This window comes from Pangasianodon hypophthalmus, chromosome 4 (genome assembly GCF_027358585.1).
Source record: "Pangasianodon hypophthalmus isolate fPanHyp1 chromosome 4, fPanHyp1.pri, whole genome shotgun sequence".
NCBI lineage: Eukaryota > Metazoa > Chordata > Actinopteri > Siluriformes > Pangasiidae > Pangasianodon > Pangasianodon hypophthalmus.
The window spans coordinates 1,748,875-1,771,698 of record NC_069713.1 but is presented as its reverse complement, the minus strand read 5'-3'; the positions used below and the strand labels follow the sequence as shown (position 1 = coordinate 1,771,698).

Below are 22,824 nucleotides of genomic sequence, written 5' to 3'. Positions count from 1 at the left end.
GATTATAGAGTGATTACAGTTAGTGTGATTATAGTGTGTGATTATAGTTAGTGTGTGATTATAGCAAGTGTGTGATTATAGTGCGTGATTATAGCGAGTGTGTGATTATAGAGTGTGGTTATAGCGAGTGTGTGATTATAGTGAGTGTGTGAGTATAGCGAGTGTGTGATTATAGAGAGTGTGTGATTATAGTTAGTTTGTGATTATAGCGAGTGTGTGATTATAGTGTGTGTGATTATAGCGAGTGTGTGATTACAGTGTGTGTGATTATAGCGAGTGAGTATAGAGTGTGATTATAGAGTGTGAGATTATAATGTGATTATAGTGAGTGTGTGATTATAGTTAGTGTGTGAGTATATAGTGTGTGATTATAGTTAGTGTGTGATTATAGTGAGTGTGTGAGTATAGAGTGTGTGATTATAGGGAGTGTGTGATTATAGTGTGTGTGTGAGTATAGTGAGTGTGTGATTATAGTGAGTGTGTGATTATAGTTAGTGTGTGAGTATATAGTGTGTGATTATAGTTAGTGTGTGATTATAGTGAGTGTGTGAGTATAGTTAGTGTGTGATTATAGAGAGTGATTATAGTGAGTGTGTGATTATAGCGATTGTATGATTATAGAGTGTGTGAGTATAGAGTGTGTGATTATAGGGAGTGTGTGATTATAGTGTGTGTGTGAGTATAGTGAGTGTGTGATTATAGTGAGTGTGTGATTATAGTTAGTGTGTGAGTATATAGTGTGTGATTATAGTTAGTGTGTGATTATAGTGAGTGTGTGAGTATAGAGTGTGTGATTATAGAGAGTGATTATAGTGAGTGTGTGATTATAGAGTGTGTGATTATAGCGAGTGTGTGATTATAGAGAGTGTGTAATTACAATAAGTGTTTATTAGAATTTTAATACATGTGCAGTTCCACTGAGTGCGAGTTGATTGGTCAGCTGCTGTAATGCCAGTTATAACCAATCATCAGCTAGCAGTTTTGAACTACAAACCCGTCCAATAAAAAAAGATACATATCAAAAATGAAGTTTCCAATCGTTTTTAATGAAGCCTGTAATAAATATGATTCTTATGTTTTAAAGAGGTAAAAAAAAATAATAATAATTGCTGGGACAAACAGATAATGTGTTATTTCTTAGCTAAGATTTGGTAACAAATTTTCTTTAATTGATTTTTCAAGATTTTAAATCATAAAACAAATCCCATGAGTATGTACATGTTTTTTTTTTTTTTTTTTTTTAATTATAGGCCAACTTTATTTTCCAGTTTGCTATTTACTGTCTGAATGAAGTGTGGAAATACAAATTTTAACTAAAAAAAAACCATCTAGATTTACAAAAAAAAAAAAAAGAAGAAGGAGAATGATGTGCAAAAGTGACTTTTTATTAAATTTTTTTGTGATTTAATTTGTGTAATGGAGCTAGTGAAAATTGCTCAATGCTGCAGAAGTACTGATGAAGATTAGATTCAGAAAAAACACACTGTGACATAATTATTATTATTAAATACCGTAATATTTAATTGATATATATATATATATATATATATATATATATATATATATATATTGTGATACCTGTATTGTCAGCTTTTAAAGTATAAAAATGTTTCTAGACCTGTAATAATGTCCAAAAACTCACACAACAACTTCTGTTTCGATTTTCCCAGCACTGAAATATAACTCCACCCCCACCTGGAACAGAATGACTCAGCCCCGCCCACTTTTCCTTTAAAGGTGAACACATGAGGCATGTTTATTTTGAACAGAGGGGGTGGAGTCATCACTGTCACTGTGATTCAGCTCGCAGGCAGCAGAAGGAGCTCAATAAGTTAGCGTTCTCTGTGTGTATTACCCACAATGCACTGCATTGTAAGTGTGCATCAAGGTAAACACTGAGGGTTGCTGAGTTTGTTTTATAAAAATGTACTGTTCGGATGAGTGTGTAATAAATTTCGTCCCCTTTTCCCTGAACCTTACAATTCATGGACTAAATTTAATCATCAGTTAAGAATAAAAAGATGTTTATTTTATTTAAATAACATTTTCCCTTCAGAAGCTGTATGAATATATCAGCCTTGTGTGAGGGAGAGGAGTGTGTAAGCAGAGAGTGTGTGTGTGTGTGTGTGTGTGTGTGTCTGGAATGTTGCCGTCTCTGAGCGCTGGTCTTCGATGGCCAGATGTTGGCCCTTCAGGCTTTGGTGGTGTTTTTGACTTTTTGGATTTCCTGTTTTTTTTAAAAAAAAAAAAAAAAAGAGAGACATGAGTACACGTCCCTGTGAATGAGCTGTTACTATAGAAACGATAGATAACGTATTAGAGTGAGTGCATTAATGTAAACCTGTGCTACTGTCAGAGCTGCTGTTATAGAAAACTATTCAACACCTTCTGACCAATCAGAATGCAGAAGTGAAAGTGTGAGGTGAAAGTTGTGACCTGGAGCAGAGCTGCTTTTAGTTTCTCGTACGCTTCATCCAGATTATCGTTAACGATGACCACGTCAAACTGACCCGCTTCTTTACCTGAAACACACAAGATACACAACTATACACCCGCACATGTACAAGGCTGTACTGTGTGTGTGTGTGTGTGTGTGTGTGTGTGTGTATCACTTACTGAACTTCATTTCGACAAGTGCAGTCTGGAGTCGCTTATGTAAACTCTCCTCAGACTCAGTCTGTCTCGCCCTTAACCTCTTCTCCTAACACACACACACACATACACACACACACACACACACACACACACACACACACACACATACACACACAGAGAGGGAAGTTTGCAGAGAAACACACACAACAAACTCACATTAGTTATTAATCATTTAAACATAACAGGGCGTGTGGTTTGGGATGAATTTTAGGTCATTGTTTAGCTGAGGGTCTGTGTTGTAGTGTGTGTGTGTGTGTGTGTGTGTGTGTGTGTGTGAGTGTGTGTATACCAGCACATCCATGGATGGAGGTTGGATGGAGACATAGATGGGGTTTAAATTGGTTTTCTTGATGCTCTTCACTCCCTGCATGTCGATGTCCAAAATGCAAATCAGATTTTGGGCCTGAACGGCCTGGACTGCAGCTTTACTGTAGGGGAAACACACACACACACACACACACACACACACACACACTTTTACCACTCAGAGTACCACACAGCGAAAGTGAACCATCTCAAAGAACATGACACATAATTATCCGGAACGTCAACATTTACCTCAGAAGTCTTAATAAGTTAATAAGAAAATACTTAACTTACACTGTAATTACACTTAGCATCAAACCGCTAACACAGTGACCATGGAAATGACACAGAATTATCCGGAACGTCAACATTTACCTCAGATGTGTTCATAAATTAATAAGAAAATAGTTAATTTATGCTGTAATTACAGTGACCCAATTATTTAAACCACACACACACACACACACAGGTTGTATGGAGGCAGTAGTGTGTGTACCTTGTTCCATACATGTTCCCTGAGAATTCTGCACTCTCAATAAACTCTCCTTTAGCGACTCCCGCCACCATGTCCTCCCTGCTCACGTAATGATAATCTGTAACACATAACGTAACACACACTGTTACACACTGTGTGTGTATGTGTGTGTGTGTTTTGTGTTTGTGTGTGTGTGTGTGTGTGTATATACCTTTTCCATTCTCCTCTCCTGGACGAGGTTTCCGTGTCGTATCTGAGAGGAAAAAGTAAAATAAACTAATAAACCCCATCATCATCATCATCATCAACAACATATCTCTCTCTCTCACACACACACACACACACACACACACACACACACTCAGACACACACACACACACGCGCTCAGACACACACACACACGCTCAGACACACACACACACACACGCTCAGACACACACACACACACGCTCAGACATACATGTAACGACATGACACGCTTCTAGTTATCTGGCATTTAAGATAGAACCCAATGTTCGTGTGTGTGTGTGTGTATGTTTGAGCATGTGTGTGTGTGTGTGTGTGTATGTTTGAGCGTGTGTGTGTGTGTATGTTTGAGCATGTGTGTGTGTGTGTATGTTTGAGTGTGTGTGTGTGTGTGTGTGTGTGTATGTTTGAGCATGTGTGTGTGTTTGAGCGTGTATGTGTGTGTATGTTTGAGTGTGTGTGTGTGTGTGTGTGTTTCAGCATGTGTGTGTGTTTGAGCGTGTGTGTATGTTTGAGTGTATGTGTGTGTGTGTGTTTGAGCATGTGTGTGTGTTTGAGCGTGTGTGTGTGTGTGTGTGTTTCAGCGTGTGTGTGTGTGTGTGTGTGTGTGAGACTTACGGGAGACGCTGAAGCCGAAGACTCCGTCGAACTCTTTGAGCAGCTTTTTGAGTAGTGTGCTTTTTCCAGCACCTGAGGGCCCGCTGAAAACCACCGGCCTCGGTCCTGCCATCACTACACACACACACACACACACACACACACACACACAAACACACACACACACACACACACAGGTTCAGTAAAAATTCAAATATAACAAAGCTGATGTTCTTATCAAGTGTTTTTTGGAATTGATATAATAACGAAACAACTGCGTGTTCTAGCGTCACCAATGGGTTTTGTCCCAATCCACACTGTTCAGTGTGGTAGAATAATAGTACATCACCTGTGGTTGTCATAGTAACCGATCACAGGGTACTTTAAATAGTACAGTGGTACGTGGTTTGGGATGCAGCCCACAGCTGTTTTGCTGGAGCTCCCACTCCCAATAATTGAATTCTCCCCGAGCTGTACGTGATTAATAAGGACTAATCAACACCTGAGCTCGTTAGCACGCTCTGTCTCGAGCTCATTAGCATACTCGTTAATTACTGCACTGTTAGCTGAGGCGCTCCTCAGGAGGCTAATTACCTCAAACACACTTCACCTCCAATCTCACAGAACACACGGTCCTTCACCTCCAACAAACAACAAAGGTCACAAGTTTATGTTCATATATAAATAGCGGGGAAAAAAACATCAATATCACATCAGGTCAAAGGTTTGTGCCTCCTTTTCTGAATATGATATAAATATTCTATAAATACCTGTATGTCCACTCTTTACCTTCCAGCATTCTTCCTCTAAACAGATTTTTTTTTCCAAATTTTTTAGATTTTTTTTCTTCTCAATCCAGATATTTTAAGAGTATTTAACTTTTTTTGCATGTTTCTTTATTTATACTTTTTTTTTTTTTTAGATATTTGTGTTTTTTTATTTATGTGTATTATTGTTTTCACATCATCATATTTTATTCTTGTGTATTTCATTACATTATTTTTTAACATTTGATTTTTGACTACTTGACAGGACTTACAGCTGTCACATGTTAAGTATTGTTATATAATAATAATAATAATAATAATAATAATAATAACAATAATAATGGTGATAAGAAGAAGAAAGAAGAAGAAGAACCGTGCACAACAGATAAACAAAAAACAAATAAATCAAGGCTGTTAAGCTTTATTAAATAAAAGACACAGCGCCCCCTGGTGTAATAGAGAATAAACACAGGTGCCAGGTAACAGAGGGAAAATAAATAAACTGTTTAGTGAATAATGGGGAAAAACTAGTGTACTTGTGTAAACACAAATAAAAATAAAACAAGTGAATGCACCTAGTGCCTAGTGTACAGGAGGACAAAAACTGGGCGACTATTTTAAATAATGTCAAAGTTTTCAAATAAGCAGTTTTCCATAATGTTCACAAAGTTCATTAACATTTTACACACACACACACACACACTTAGATGTAGAAACAGAAAGATCAGACTCACCTTCCTGAGGCACGGCTATGCGAGAGTGAAAACAGAAACTACACTGCAACTGTCCACAGGTGTGTTTATATAGGTGTGTGTGTGTGTGTGTGTGTGTGTGTGTGTGTGTGTGTGTGTGTGTGTGTGTGGCAGGGCCAGCACCCGGCCAAACAACTGCTTCTTAAATTCAGCATTCAAACCAGCCATCACATCAGGCACGGATTTCTTTAGGGTGTGCCTCTGTGTGTGTGTGTGTGTGTGTGTGTGTGTGTGTGTTGCTGTGTAAATCGTGTGTTAATTGGACAGCCCCAACTAAAGGAGAAAATCATCACCAAACAGTGGATCCACCATCGCACAGAGAAACAGGTGAAAAAAAGAAAAATAAGAAGAAAAAGAGAAGGTGTAAAATAATAAAAAGAAGGAAGAAGAGAAAGATAAGTAAGATGAAGAGGAAGGGGGAAAATAAGGAAGAAGGATAAATCAAAGCTTCAGAGAAGTGGAGGAGGAACAGAAGAAGAGAAAGAAGTGGATTTGCATTTAATGAAAAAAAAACTAATACTGTATACAAGGAACTTGCTCAGATAGATAGATAGATAGATAGATAGATGTTTAAAAAGCTGCGCTATAGGAAAGATTGTGTGTTCATTTACACCCCAGAGGTTGATAAAAATAATGTCTTCATGGATGAGGAGAAGGTTATTCTACAATCCCACACATGTATGATGCAGGAATCAAACCAAGAAGTTCATTTTCAACAAGTGCTTGGACCCCTAATAAGAACAAATTCAAATGATAAGGTTCCTGGACTAAGTGCTTGGACCCCTAAGAAGAAGAAAAAGAAGAAGGAAAAGAAAAACAGTGTGTGTCTCAGTGTAACACTGTGCCAATATTTACTCCATTAAAAAAAAAAAAGAAGTGTGTGTCGCTTTCAGCAGCTGTTTTGAGGTCAGTAATCGGACATGTAGAGATCGGTGGTGTGACTGACTCGCCTCATCGCTCAACATCACACACTGATCCGTACAGTGTCCCGTCCCACAGCCCCGCCCATCATCACCTGCTTCAGTCTCTACCTCAGAGGAGTAAAAATAACTACCAGGAAAAATCCAGTCTGACTGCTGAACTCTGACAGGAGAAACTCAGACTCCATTATCTGTCAGAGCACGCACAGCAAGGTACGAAAAGCAGGAATGTGAAACTTTCTCACGGGGTCTCAGCATGTCTTACTCTCACTGTGTCTCACAGGGTCTCACTTTCTCACTGTGTCTCAACATGTCTCAATTTCTCATGGTCTCACTCTCACTGTGTCTCACTGTCTAAGCTTGTCTCACATGCTGAGACATGCCGTCTCCTGACACTGTCTCCTCATGTTTCAGTGTCTCACTCTCACCATGTCTCACTGTCTCACGCACACCATGTCTAACTCTCACTCCATATCACTGGGTCTCACTCTCAGTGTGTCTCACAAAAGGCATTAACATGTTTAATGCCACACCCCTCTGTGATTCTTACAGCTGCCTTTGTGTGTGTATATGATTGTGTGGTATGTGTGGGTGTGTGTGGAATGTGTGTGTATATATGTATGTGTGGGGTGTGTATACAGTATATACACACACACACACACACACATATATATATATATACATATATATATATATATATATATATATATATATATATATATATACATACACATATATATGTGTGTGTGTGTGTATGTGTGTGTGTGTAACAGCTGGCACTGACAGCAGCTCTTGACTTCACTCAGTGCTAGAATCCACGAACTGCTCCTTTTCCATGTCAGAGTCAGGAGCTACATCACAACCTTTACTTTACTGACCTCAGATCAGCTCTGACCTTCTGGAAACTTCTGCTGCTGTAACTACATTATAACGTGTGTGACCAGAAGGCACGACAGCGGGTAGTGAAAACTGCCTGACGCAGTTGCTTGTGGAGAGTGAGAGGTGTTATCGAGGACACCTCCCATCCCCACCCTGGACTGTGTGTGTGGGTCTCCCATCAAGAAAACACTAGAGACGTCTACAAAAAGACTCAGGAACAGCTTTTTCCCTTCAGCTGTACTGATGCTGAACTTCCAAGCATTAACTGCAAACCTCCACCTTATAATTAAACACTAGCATCAGACACTACTGTTCTCTGCAGGCATATGCATCATACTGTTTACCTTTACCTCTACACTGTACACTGTTAACTTACTGCACCATGACCTCATTACCTCATTTAATTTATTTGCTATTTGCTCTACTGGTTGGATGCTGACTGCATTTCTTTGTCTCTGTACTTGTACTCTGGCAGTGACAATAAAGCCGAACCTAACCTATAACTCCACTGTAACGCCACCATAATGCTTCTATAACTCCACTATAACTCCACTGTAACGCCACCATAATGCTTCTATAACTCCACTATAACTCCACTGTAACGCCATCATAATGCTTCTATAACTCCACTATAACTCCACTGTAACGCCATCATAATGCTTCTATAACTCCACTATAACTCCACTGTAACTCCACTGTAATGCTTCTATAACTCCACTATAACTCCACTGTAACGCCACCATAATGCTTCTATAACTCCACTATAACTCCACTGTAATGCCATCATAATGCTTCTATAACTTCACTATAACTCCACTGTAACGCCACCATAATGCTTCTATAACTCCACTATAACTCCACTGTAATGCCATCATAATGCTTCTATAACTCCACTATAACTCCACTGTAACTCCACCATAACGCTTCTATAACTCCGCTATAACTCCACTGTAACGCCACCATAATGCTTCTATAACTCCACTATAACTCCACTGTAACGCCACAATAACGCTTCTATAACTCCACTATAACTCCACTGTAACGCCACCATAATGCTTCTATAACTCCGCTATAACTCCACTGTAACGCCATCATAATGCTTCTATAACTCCACTATAACTCCACTGTAATGCCATCATAATGCTTCTATAACTTCACTATAACTCCACTGTAACGCCACCATAATGCTTCTATAACTCCACTATAACTCCACTGTAATGCCATCATAATGCTTCTATAACTCCACTATAACTCCACTGTAACTCCACCATAATGCTTCTATAACTCCGCTATAACTCCACTGTAACGCCACCATAATGCTTCTATAACTCCACTATAACTCCACTGTAACGCCACCATAATGCTTCTATAACTCCACTATAACTCCACTGTAATGCCATCATAATGCTTCTATAACTCCACTATAACTCCACTGTAACGCCACCATAATGCTTCTATAACTCCACTATAACTCCACTGTAATGCCATCATAATGCTTCTATAACTTCACTATAACTCCACTGTAACGCCACCATAATGCTTCTATAACTCCACTATAACTCCACTGTAACTCCACCATAACGCTTCTATAACTCCACTATAACTCCACTGTAATGCCATCATAATGCTTCTATAACTCCGCTATAACTCCACTGTAACGCCATCATAATGCTTCTATAACTCCACTATAACTCCACTGTAATGCCATCATAATGCTTCTATAACTTCACTATAACTCCACTGTAACGCCACCATAATGCTTCTATAACTCCACTATAACTCCACTGTAATGCCATCATAATGCTTCTATAACTCCACTATAACTCCACTGTAACTCCACCATAATGCTTCTATAACTCCGCTATAACTCCACTGTAACGCCACCATAATGCTTCTATAACTCCACTATAACTCCACTGTAACGCCACCATAATGCTTCTATAACTCCACTATAACTCCACTGTAATGCCATCATAATGCTTCTATAACTCCACTATAACTCCACTGTAACGCCACCATAATGCTTCTATAACTCCACTATAACTCCACTGTAATGCCATCATAATGCTTCTATAACTTCACTATAACTCCACTGTAACGCCACCATAATGCTTCTATAACTCCACTATAACTCCACTGTAACGCCACCATAATGCTTCTATAACTCCACTATAACTCCACTGTAACGCCATCATAATGCTTCTATAACTCCACTATAACTCCACTGTAATGCCATCATAATGCTTCTATAACTTCACTATAACTCCACTGTAACGCCACCATAATGCTTCTATAACTCCACTATAACTCCACTGTAATGCCATCATAATGCTTCTATAACTCCGCTATAACTCCACTGTAACGCCATCATAACGCTTCTATAACTCCACTATAACTCCACTGTAACGCCATCATAATGCTTCTATAACTTCACTATAACTCCACTGTAACGCCACCATAATGCTTCTATAACTCCACTATAACTCCACTGTAACTCCACCATAATGCTTCTATAACTCCGCTATAACTCCACTGTAACTCCACCATAATGCTTCTATAACTCCGCTATAACTCCACTGTAACGCCACCATAATGCTTCTATAACTCCACTATAACTCCACTGTAACGCCATCATAATGCTTCTATAACTCCACTATAACTCCACTGTAACGCCACCATAATGCTTCTATAACTCCACTATAACTCCACTGTAATGCCATCATAATGCTTCTATAACTTCACTATAACTCCACTGTAACGCCACCATAATGCTTCTATAACTCCACTATAACTCCACTGTAACTCCACCATAACGCTTCTATAACTCCACTATAACTCCACTGTAATGCCATCATAATGCTTCTATAACTCCGCTATAACTCCACTGTAACGCCACCATAATGCTTCTATAACTCCGCTATAACTCCACTGTAACGCCACCATAATGCTTCTATAACTCCGCTATAACTCCACTGTAACGCCACCATAACGCTTCTATAACTCCACTATAACTCCACTGTAACGCCATCATAACGCTTCTATAACTCCACTATAACTCCACTGTAACGCCACCATAATGCTTCTATAACTCCGCTATAACTCCACTGTAACGCCACCATAATGCTTCTATAACTCCACTATAACTCCACTGTAACGCCATCATAACGCTTCTATAACTCCACTATAACTCCACTGTAACGCCATCATAACGCTTCTATAACTCCACTATAACTCCACTGTAACGCCACCATAACGCTTCTATAACTCCGCTATAACTCCACTGTAACGCCACCATAACGCTTCTATAACTCCACTATAACTCCACTGTAACGCCACCATAACGCTTCTATAACTCCGCTATAACTCCACTGTAACGCCACCATAACGCTTCTATAACTCCACTATAACTCCACTGTAACGCCATCATAATGCTTCTATAACTCCACTATAACTCCACTGTAACGCCACCATAACGCTTCTATAACTCCACTATAACTCCACTGTAACGCCATCATAATGCTTCTATAACTCCACTATAACTCCACTGTAACGCCACCATAACGCTTCTATAACTCCACTATAACTCCACTGTAACGCCACCATAATGCTTCTATGACTCCACTATAACTCCACTGTAACGCCACCATAATGCTTCTATGACTCCACTGTAATGCCACTGTAACACCATCATAATGCTTCTATAACTCCACTATAACTCCACTGTAACGCCACCATAATGCTTCTATAACTCCACTATAACTCCACTGTAACGCCACCATAATGCTTCTATGACTCCACTGTAATGCCACTGTAACACCATCATAATGCTTCTATAACTCCACTATAACTCCACTGTAACGCCACCATAATGCTTCTATAACTCCACTATAACTCCACTGTAACGCCATCATAATGCTTCTATAACTCCACTATAACTCCACTGTAATGCCATCATAATGCTTCTATAACTCCACTATAACTCCACTGTAATGCCATCATAATGCTTCTATAACTTCACTATAACTCCACTGTAACGCCACCATAATGCTTCTATAACTCCACTATAACTCCACTGTAACGCCATCATAATGCTTCTATAACTCCACTATAACTCCACTGTAACACCATCATAACGCTCCTATAATGCCGCCATGATGCCACTATAACTCCACTATGACACCACTATAACACCACCATAACTCCACTGTAACGCCACTGTAATGTCATTATAACTCCACCTTAACATCAATGTAAGTCCACTAAACTCCACTATAATGTCACTATAACGCCACTACTTCCTTGCTATAACTCCATTATGTCACTATAATGCCATCATAACCTAACTATAACTCCACTATGTCACTATAATGTCATTACATCCTCGCTATAACTCCACTATGTCACTATAATGTCATCATAACCTCGCCATAACTCCACTATGTCACTATAATGCCATCATAACCTCACCATAACTCCACTATGTCACTATAATGTCATTACATCCTTGCTATAACTCCACTATGTCACTATAATGTCATTACATCCTTGCTATAACTCCACTATGTCACCAAAATGTCATCATAACCTCGCCATAACTCCACTATGTCACTATAATGCCATCATAACCTCACCATAACTCCACTATGTCACTATAATGTCATTACATCCTTGCTATAACTCCACTATGTCACTATAATGTCATTACATCCTTGCTATAACTCCACTATGTCACTATAATGCCATCATAACCTCACCATAACTCCACTATGTCACTATAATGTCATTACATCCTTGCTATAACTCCACTATGTCACTATAATGTCACTACAATTTTTATAAAGTTTAGTTTTAACTTTTTAAATATGCTATGATGTTATTATAAACAGTAATATAGAGTTTGTTTATCGTGTCTTTCCCCCTTCAGGTCAGCAAACTATCATTTTTATCAAAGAAGTTAACAACCTGTCATTGTTTATAAAGAGAACGGCAAAAAAAACCTGTTTTTGTTTTTTAAACGTGAAGAAAATGTTTAAGTGAACAAGCTATTATTATTATTTTTTTAAGGTAAACAAACTCATTTCTGTTTTTTTTTTAATATGAACAAATCTTTTTTAAGGTAAACAAACAAAGAAAACGAACAAACTGTCACTTTTATTTTTTTCCTTTTTTTTTTTTAAAGTGAAAGGTTTTTTGTGTTTTTGTGTAATGTGAAGAAAGTGTGGGGTTTTTAAGGTGAACTGTTTTTTTTGTTTTGTTTTTGTTTTTTTAAATGGAGAAAGTGGACGATGTAAAAAGTTTGAAACGTCTTTTTGTTGCTTTTTTATTGTAAAGGAACTCGTGGTTTCTTTATTTACTTTATATTATATATATATTTAATAAACGGAGGAGGAGGAGGATGGTGACTAACGAGTGCCACATGCAGGTTAATTATCTGTAACTCACTCCGAGTGAAATCACGCGAGACTCATGAGGACGGTTTCAGTGCCGGATCAGTGACGGGGTGAAAACCTGCAGGACTTTACACTGTAATAAAAAGCTCTGAAGCAGTGGAGATAAACGAGTCTCTGATCTCCTCCTCAGCCAACACACATCACATAACACTGTTTATTAACATCACTCATGTGCCATTAATCAACACTCTCTCAGTACCGTGGTGTTTATAAGCAGAGTCTTATCCTGACTGTGACACTTTCAAATATAAATAGCATTCAGTCATTCATTATTTAAACACAAATACTGCGACTGACAAACACTCGAGCGTGACTAAACTGTATTCTACCTCCAAATGGGGCAGAAGTCAAGGGGAAAAAGTGAATCTGGGGCAGAAATAAAGAGGAAAAAAGAGAATCTGGGGCAGAAATAAAGAAGAAAAAAGAGAATCTGGGGCAGAAATAAAGAAGAAAAAAGTGAATCTGGGGCAGAAATAAAAGTGGAAAAGTGAATTTGGGGCAGAAATAAAAAAGGAAAGGGGGATTTGGGGCAGAAATAAAGAAAAAAAAGGGAATCTGGGGCAGAAATCAAGGGGAAAAAGTGAATCTGGGGCAGAAATAAAGAAGAAAAAAGTGAATCTGGGGCAGAACTAAAAGTGGAAAAGTGAATTTGGGGCAGAAATAAAGAAGAAAAAGGGAATCTGGGGCAGAAATAAAGAAGAAAAAAGGGAATCTGGGGCAGAAATAAAGAAGAAAAAAGGGAATCTGGGGCAGAAATAAAAGGGGGAAATGGAACCTGGGGCAAAAGTAAAGGGAAAAGTGAATTTGGGGCAGAAATAAAGAGGAAAAAAGGGAATTTATGGCAGAAATAAAAGGGGGAAAAGTGAATTTGGGGCAGAAATAAAGGAGAAAAAGTGAATTTGGGACAGAAATAAAGGGGGAAAAGTGAATTTGGGGCAGAAATAAAGGAGAAAAAGTGAATTTGGGACAGAAATAAAGGGGGGAAAAGGGGGAATCTAAGGCAAAAAAAGAGAAAAAGGTGAATTTAGGGAAGAAGTAAAGCAGAAAAGTGAATTTGGGGCAGAAATAAAGAGGGAAAGGGGGATTTGGGGAATAAATAAAGGGGAAAAAGTGAATCTGGGGCAAAAGTAAAGGGAAAAGGGGATTTGAGGCAGAAATAAAAGTGGAAAGGGGGATTTGGGGCAGAAATAAAAAGGGAAAGGGGGATTTGGGGAATAAATAAAGGGGACAAAGTGAATCTGGGGCAGAAATAAAGCTGTGTGTGCAGGGTTTAAGGTCTTGAGAAACAAAGAGAAATAACTTCCATCAAATCCAGGTGATGCGCGCTGATGCCACTTAAATCCCCGGATGCAGCATCAGCGACTCGCTGTTTATTAAACAGTAAAGCTGAAAACCTCACCTGAGGAAACTCTGGAGAAAAACCTCAAGTACATCGGGGAGGAAACCGAGCTGCAACAGAGAAAAACTCACAGATCCTCCTGCAATCCTGCACACGGAACTCAACTCATCGCTTTCCGCACACAGCCATTGCGCTAGTGACGTCACCGGGCGCCGCTTTCCCGGAAGTAGCGGCAGCAGGCGCTTCAAACAGTTCGAGCGCGTCAACGCTGCGCAGACTGTGCGCAGAACACCACCGGGCTGCGTCTCAAACCGAGCCATGTGCACTATGTCTTGATCTTATATTTACAAGATTTTTACCTGGACAATGTTTATGTGCATAAAGTGACATAACAGCTTGATTTTTTTTTTTTTAAAGTTATGTTTTTTAACAGACACGTGTAACAGCGTAGTCATAACTAATCACAAATACTAATCTGAGCTTGTCTGTATAAAGCCTGATTAAAAAACATTTAAAAACATTCACTTTAATAAAAAAAAAAAATCAAATACAATATAAAACTAAAAAGAAAATTATAATCAATCATCGGCTGTAATCAGGGGTGGAAAGTAGTCAAGTATAATATCTGTGTCTTTTACTCGCTTCGCTTCAAAACATTACGTATAGAGAGAAATATATTATGCTAGCTAATATTTACGAGATAATCTCGGGTGTTTCTGAGCGTCATCATGCGTTTATAACGTCTTTATAAAAGAATTTCTATATCCCTGTTGCCATAGCAACGGCGTTCCCACGATTTTTGCCACTTGACACTGGAACAGTTCCTACGGAGCCCCTGAGGGGAAAAAATACGAGACGGAAGGAAAATTTGTATTTCAATGCTTTTGCGTTCTCTCATGATTTCTTTTTTTTTTGCGTTCTCTCGCAAATGCGAAGATCTTTGTGAGTGAACGCAAAAGCATTTGAAATATATACGTTCCTCCCATCGCCATGTCCCCTGTGGGGCTCCGTGCGAAGTTTATGATGATGGTCGATGTTTCGGTTATTATTTAAGTAAATTGCTTTCTGACACTAATTACATTTTCTAGTTTATTTATGACAACATTTATTCGTCCACTACATTATATCAGAAACAGAAAACTCGTGCTGTGGCGCTGGTCATGAGCTCGCATGTTTCTGACAGAACACGAAGGCGGCCATGTTTCTCAAAATGGCGGAACGTGTGGGGCTTCAGTTAGCAGCCCACGCGTAATTAAAGTGAAACTTTAGTCGTGAGGATTTTTTTTTTTTTTTTTTTTTTTAGCAATTTACCAACATTTTCTGAGGTAAATGTTGATGTTCTGGATGTTTCCGTGTGTCATTGTGCTTTTATAAGATCTTTATAAAAGAATTTAAATCAATATATCCCCGTTGCCATAGCAACGATGTTCCCAACGGTTTTTGCCACTTGACGCTGTGACAATTCCTTCAAAGAAGTCACATTTTAAAAAAAAAAAACAAAAAAAACAAAAACTTATCATCCTGATTTTTTTTTTTTTGGTTTGTTTCGTTTTGTTTTTTGTTTTTGTTTTTAAATGTAAGTTGAAGTGAGCGGATTGGGACACCGCCATGATTAAACCCCGCCCCCATAGCGCCCTCTAGCGGTTACCACGGCAACAGCCAAGCCGGAAGTAGACCTGCTGGATCGATACACGTGTAAAATGCAGTATATCTAAAGAAAGAAAACACCTCAGATGATATTATCACTCATAAACAAACTGTGAAATCTGGAGAAAGAGAGAAGATGTTCGGCTCTTCGAGGTCAGGAGGAGTGAGAGGAGGACAGGACCAGTTTAACTGGGACGATGTGAAAGTAGACAAACACAGAGAGAACTATCTGGGTAAACAACACAAACACACACACACACACACACACTATTTACACTCAATTATTACAATTTATCCACTCTGTTTATGGTGTATTTATCTATTCTCGAGATTATTTAGATGTTTTAATTTCAGTTTAACTCTTGTTTGTGTTTATATCTAGCTAATCTCTTTACACTGCGTAAACGCGTTGCCTCTTTTCCCTCTCTCTCTCTCTCTCTCTCTCTCTCTCTCTCTCTCTCTCTCTTTCTCTCTCTCTCACACACACATACCTCACGCTGAGCTTACCTGTTTCTTTAAGGTCCTCTCTCATTCCATACACAGTAATCCCCACGGAAATTGCGTTTTGGTAAAGGTTTTCTTTTTGTTTTTTTCTGATGTTGATGAATTCCTGCGGCAGCGCCTGTTAGTGAGAGCTCTGCGGGATGCGTTCTGCGCGTCACACATGCGCACAATTTGCGCAATATCAGCGCTAAAGCAGTTACACAGAGGTTATCTCTCCTCGGCACTGCACCACTTATCTCCTCTCTACACCACGCTGCTGTCTGGATTCTGGATTCTGATTGGTCAGAAGTTGTTTTCTATAACAGCAGCAAGGAACTGTATGGAGGATAATCTAAATAATCTAAAGACTGGTTAAAAGACCTGTTTCTGTTTAACGAAATAAAAAACCTGGAGTTGTGGATAGAGTGATGAATAGATGGATAGACAGATGTCTGGAGTGATGTATGGAGTGAACGATGGCGTGCCGGATAGACAGATGGGTGGAGTGATGTATGGAGTGATGGATAGACACCCGTCCTCTCCGACACCTCACACCCGTCCTCTCCGACACCTCACACCCGTCCGCTCCGACACCTCACACCCGTCCGCTCCGACAATGACTCCAACACCAACTGTTTTTTTTCTTCTTATATCTAGATTTTTTTAAATATATATATTATAATTTTACTGATTTAAAATATTTTTAATTATTTTGCTTTTAATTTTGAAGGGTAATTAAATAATTTTAAAATGATATTTATTGTTTTGGATGTATATTGTTTTTTTGTGGTGGGTTGGTTATATTTATAGTTTTTGGGAATTCTGTGTTGTTTTTAGCCGGTGTTTTTGTGTGTTTATATCTAGTGCACATGTGTGTATGTGTGTATGTGTGTGTGTGTGGGTATACATGTGTGTGTGTGTGTGTAGGGAACTCTCTGATGGCTCCAGTGGGACGCTGGCAGAAGGGAAGGGACCTGACGTGGTTTAATAAAGACAAACAGAGCTCAGGGACGAGAGACAGAGAGCAGGAGCTCCGAGCGGTGAGAGAGGCCGAGCACAACGCCATGATGGTCGCACTGTGAGTTCCATCACTCCATCCATCACTCCGTCCTTCACTCCATCCATCACTCCATCCTTCACTCCGTCCTTCACTCCGTCCTTCACTCCATCCATCACTCCATCCATCACCCCATCCATCACTCCGTCCTTCACTCCGTCCATCACTCCATCCTTCACTCTATCCTTCACTCCATCCATCTGAACACAAAGCCATGATGGTCACACTATAAGTTAAATTACTGTTCATCCATTTGTCTGTCCACTTCTCCATCCATCTGTCCATTCATCTTTCAATCCACCCATCCATCCATCCATCCATCCATCTGTCAGTACACTTCTCCATCCATCTGTCCGTCTATCTCTCAATCTACCTCTCCATCCATCAATCCATCGATCCATCAATCCACTTCTCCATCCAGCTGTCTATCTGTCAGTCCACCTCTCCATCCATCTATCCATCCATCTGTCAGGCCACCTCTCCAGCCATCTGTCCATCTATCTGTCAATCCATGTCTCCATCCATCTGTCCATCTGTCTGTCAATCCACCACTCCATCCATCTGTCCATCCATCACTCCATCACCAGGATGGTCGCGCTGGGCGTGTGCTTCATGACGTTACTGTTCATACATCTGTCCATCATCCATGCCTTCCACCATTCCGTCTATCTGTCCATCCACAACTCCATCATTACATCCATCTGTAATCATTAAACGCCTCCTCCATCCATCCATCCATCCATCCATCTTTAGGTAATGATGGAGGCTCTGTAAGTGCTATAAAGTTTCCTTATTTACATATTTATAATTAGACTTTTCTTGCTTCTGTCTTTTCAGGGGTCATAAAACCGCTCAGAAGCGGCCGGCCGGTCTAACGAAGGAGGTGTGTGTTTAAAATCCTCGCACGCTGATTCACGCATCACCAATATCTGTAGCGTGTGGGACGAAGCCGGGGTGTGTTTCAGAGTGTTGTGTTTTTGCGCAGGATTTGGTAGATGTGTGCAGAAGAGAGGGAGACGGGGACGAACGAGACGTGGACCGAGTCTCCGGACTGGGAAGCTCCAGGTACAAATTGCTAATGAGGATCTCTCACTTTCATTTTAATTGGATGAGAGTTTGACCTCTGACCCCTCAAATTACTGTTTCGTGTGTTTCAGTGGTGGAGGTCGGAGGATGATTTTGTCCAAACAGGAGAAGGAAGCGGTGAAAATGGGTCTCCCGGTGTTTACTGTACGTTCGACACGCTCGCTGTCAGGAAATGACATCACTTTAATGACACGATATGACAGCTTGCTAATGATCACGACTATTTGTGTGATAAAAGATCCACATAATCGGATTAAAGAAATGTGTGTAATCTTATTTAACATCTCTTCATCACTTTTTTTATCCATTTTCAGCATCATAAGGTGGCCGGAGGTGAAGCCGCAGCTGCCAAGGAAACTGAGGACACGGGGATAGAAGAAGAGAGTAAAAGGTTCTGCCTTTTTCACTGATAAATAAATGAAAGCACATGTTTGAGTATTAAACAGTGTAATAAATCTACACTTTATAATAACGCTATATTTATAATATGTGTGTAATATTGTAACTGCAGTACAGGATTTCACCTGCAGGGGGAACTGCAGTGCTTGTTAAGATCCCACTTTAAAAATAAAAGAACGTTATAAACTACAACTTGTGTGCAAATGTTTTGGCACCAGTAATCAGAAGAAGGGTGCTGAAACTTTTGCACACTGTAGCTGTTCTGTTTTTCTCTCTCTTAACGTGTTTAATTGAAACAGTAATCTGTTCACGCAGTGACAGAAATGACGACCACAAGAAAAGTAAAAAGGAGAAGAAAAGCAAAAAGGAGAAGAAGAAGAAGAAAGAGAAGAAGAAGCGGCGTAGGAAAGAGTCGTCTTCTGACTCTGACTCCGACTCGGATGCTGACCGTAAAAGGTAATACGGCTTATACGCTGTTCACTACGATACAGAACGATTACGATAAAGAACACACTTCAGTATAATCAGGTTTTACACGAATCATGGACATTGATATCAAAGTAAAAAGGAAACATGAGGGAAAAGTACAGACTGAATATTATTTTTCCTGACTCTGCTCCTGACTCTGCTCCTGACTCTGCCCCTGACTCTGCCCCTTGACTCTGCCCCTTGACTCTGCCCCTGACTCTGCCCCTGACTCTGCCCCTGACTCTGTTTCTGACTCTGCCCCTGACTCTGCCCCTGACTCTGCCCCTGACTCTGCTCCTGACTCTGCCCCTTGACTCTGCCCCTGACTCTGCCCCTGACTCTGCCCCTGACTCTGCCCCTGACTCTGCCCCTTGACTCTGCCCCTTGACTCTGCCCCTGACTCTGCTCCTGACTCTGCCCCTGACTCTGTTTCTGACTCTGCTCCTGACTCTGCCCCTGACTCTGCCCCTGACTCTGCTCCTGACTCTGCCCCTTGACTCTGCCCCTTGACTCTGCCCCTGACTCTGCTCCTGACTCTGCCCCTGACTCTGCCCCTTGACTCTGCTCCTGACTCTGTTTCTGACTCTGCCCCTTGACTCTGCCCCTTGACTCTGCTCCTGACTCTGCTCCTGACTCTGCCCCTTGACTCTGCCCCTTGACTCTGCTCCTGACTCTGCCCCTGACTCTGTTTCTGACTCTGCCCCTGACTCTGCCCCTGACTCTGCTCCTGACTCTGCTCCTGACTCTGCCCCTTGAATCTGCCCCTGACTCTGCCCCTTGACTCTGCTCCTGACTCTGCTCCTGACTCTGCCCCTGACTCTGTTTCTGACTCTGCTCCTGACTCTGCCCCTGACTCTGCCCCTGACTCTGCCCCTTGACTCTGCCCCTGACTCTGCCCCTGACTCTGCTCCTGACTCTGCTCCTGACTCAGGCTACATCCACATTAATCCGGATAAATTTGAAAACGAATCTTTTTCTCTACGTTTTGCCTTCCGTTCACACTGCGACAGCGTTTTTCTCCAGCGAAAACGGAGCTTTTGGAAAACCCTCTCCCAAGCAGATAAATTTGAAAATGCCATTTTAGGGTCGTAGCGTGAACTGAGAAAACGGAGATGTTCAAAACAATGATGTATTTTTAGTCATGTGACCCGTTCAACTCGAAGCAAACAAGATGGTGGACGATGTGGTAATCCAGTTTGATGGCGTCGTTGAAGATTAAAGTCACTTGGTACAACCTTCAGATTATATTTTTTCAAAGGGGACGGAATGTTCACTCGCAGTTGCTATTCGGCGGCGGAACGGAAATAACGCAGACTAAAGCGTCTTACGGTTATACGAACGCGCAGTATAGGGATATGAGCGTTTTCAGACGTTTCAGTGTGGATGAGCAATTTTTGGAAAACGATTGAAAACGCCAGTGTAGTCGAAGAACGTTATAAAACAAAAATGCAGTTTTTAGATCTATCCAGATTAATGTGGAAGTAGCCTCTGATTCTGACTCTGATTCCTCTTGTTTCTGAATCTGATTCTCACTCTGTTGACTCTGATTTTGATTCAGTCTGAGTTTTATTCTGATTCTGACTCTGAAGCTGATTCCGACTCTGCTTCCATTTTGATTGAGTCTGAAGCTGATTCTGACTTTGCTGCTGACTCTGATTCTGAGTTTGACTCTGATTCCTACTCTTTTTCTGAATTTGATTCTCACTCTGTGTTGACTCTGATTTTGATTCTGACGGATTTTTTATTCTAATTCAGTCTGATTCTAAATCTTACTCTGATTCTATTCAAATTCTGACTGATGCTGATTCTGTTTCTGACTCTTTCTGAATCTGACTCTGTTTTTTTGACTTATTTTGATTCTGACTCTGTTTCTGACTGATTTTAAATCTGACCCTGCATCTGATTCTGATTCTGACTCTGACTCTGGACACTATGGCACCATTAGCTGCATTGGTCCTGGTTTGACTGTGTGTGTGTTGTGTCTTCGTGCTTGTGATATCGGACACGTCTGAGAGAGTCAGAGGTCTTCAGGACTGGGCATGTGTCAGCATTTCATTTATTTTGTATCAGGATTCAGATCAGCACGCGTGCAAATCACAATATTATTTCTAGTGTGTAGTGTTCTGTAAGGCAGCGTTTGATGTTTTTACCTCATGCCCACCCCAGATGTCTGACCCTGTGTGTGTGTGTGTGTGTGTGTGTGTGTCAGACGTAAGCAGCCCCCCAGAGACCACCAACGTGGTTCTAGTCCATCACATGGCAGTCAGAGGCGATACGATGCTCACGACAGGCGTTCAGATCGGGGGTCAAAGGTCAGGCATCGAAGCCCCTCCCCTTCTCCCAGGGACCGCCCACCCCGCCGTCGCCACGACACCGACTCAGACGACTGATATCCAAGTGAAACAGCGGATCCTCAGATTCATCAGTTTATTCATTAAGATAAAATGTGTGTGTGTGTATGAGGATTGTTATTTTGTATGCAATTTAAGGTGTTCAATTTTATCTTTTTAATTAAGGTGAAGCTTTATGTTTCCTCTAAATGTTGTTCTAAAGCAGTTAGTGTGTGTGTGTGTGTGTGTGTGTGTTTGGGACACAGCCACCGGATTGTTTGTGAAAACCCACATGAATAAACTGAGATTTTTTTTTTTTTGCATAAAACTGACTCTTTTTTCTGCGCATTCAGGTGCTGAGTTTACATCCCAAGTGAAGCTAATCAGAGCGTTAGTAACCTGTTCGTGTTTTGTTGGAATAACTGGGACAACGAGAGACGACAGTTGTGAGATTTCGGAGATGATCGGATCTCTTCATCTCCTCAGACTCGGAAATGAGTGGTTTCTATAGCAGGTCTGGAGGGTGAGAGGAGCCGTGACAGTTCAGGTGTTTCAGGATCCAGCTTTAGTATCACATCAGACAGCAGGAGAGATAGATGTGTCCTTAGCCGTGGAAGCCGTCGCGTTTCTAACATGACCTCAAAAATGTCAGATCAGAAGACGAGAGCGCTTTTTCCAGCCAAACACACACAAGTTACTGTAACTGACACCACAGGAACGCACTGGTCAGTCCTCCTGAAGCTTTGTAGAATGTCAAGGCATTAATTCCTAAAGTGTATCTTATAAGGAGACTAGGAAACCAGGAAAAATCGGAATGCTAGGGGAATGGAAAATTGGTAAAGTGATAATGTTATGGGACAAGCACACTAGGAAAACCCGGGAAACCCGAAGAACTTAGAGGCTAATATGAGAAAACCCTCTTTCAGGCTATGAAACTTGTTTTCTGTAGCTGATTCACTCATTTAAA

The 22,824-nt window shown here is 40.6% G+C and overlaps 2 protein-coding genes across 5 annotated transcripts; one reads left to right on the top strand and one right to left on the bottom strand.

The window, feature by feature from the left end:
• Positions 1-2,007: 2,007 nt before the first annotated feature.
• guk1a (guanylate kinase 1a) lies at positions 2,008-16,853 on the bottom strand. 4 transcript variants are annotated; one of them, XM_026910261.3, is made up of 8 exons: positions 14,448-14,613; positions 4,302-4,415; positions 3,648-3,689; positions 3,458-3,554; positions 2,945-3,083; positions 2,617-2,701; positions 2,437-2,522; positions 2,008-2,227 (listed from the first exon to the last, which is right to left on the bottom strand). In XM_026910261.3, exons 1-8 carry the CDS (start codon positions 14,479-14,481, stop codon positions 2,192-2,194), a joined length of 633 nt encoding a protein of 210 aa, XP_026766062.3. In that variant the 5' UTR covers positions 14,482-14,613; the 3' UTR covers positions 2,008-2,191. The 4 variants fall into 4 exon arrangements, with proteins under 4 accessions (XP_026766062.3, XP_053089327.1, XP_053089326.1 ...); XM_053233352.1 differs by lacking the exon at positions 14,448-14,613 and adding an exon at positions 16,542-16,853 and having other exon boundaries at positions 3,458-3,689; XM_053233351.1 differs by having other exon boundaries at positions 3,458-3,689.
• c4h1orf35 (chromosome 4 C1orf35 homolog) lies at positions 16,017-22,185 on the top strand. The gene is made up of 8 exons (XM_026910260.3): positions 16,017-16,267; positions 17,445-17,595; positions 18,412-18,457; positions 18,560-18,639; positions 18,732-18,804; positions 18,975-19,051; positions 19,375-19,515; positions 21,737-22,185. Exons 1-8 carry the CDS (start codon positions 16,171-16,173, stop codon positions 21,915-21,917), a joined length of 846 nt encoding a protein of 281 aa, XP_026766061.3. The 5' UTR covers positions 16,017-16,170; the 3' UTR covers positions 21,918-22,185.
• The last annotated feature ends 639 nt before the right edge of the window (positions 22,186-22,824 follow it).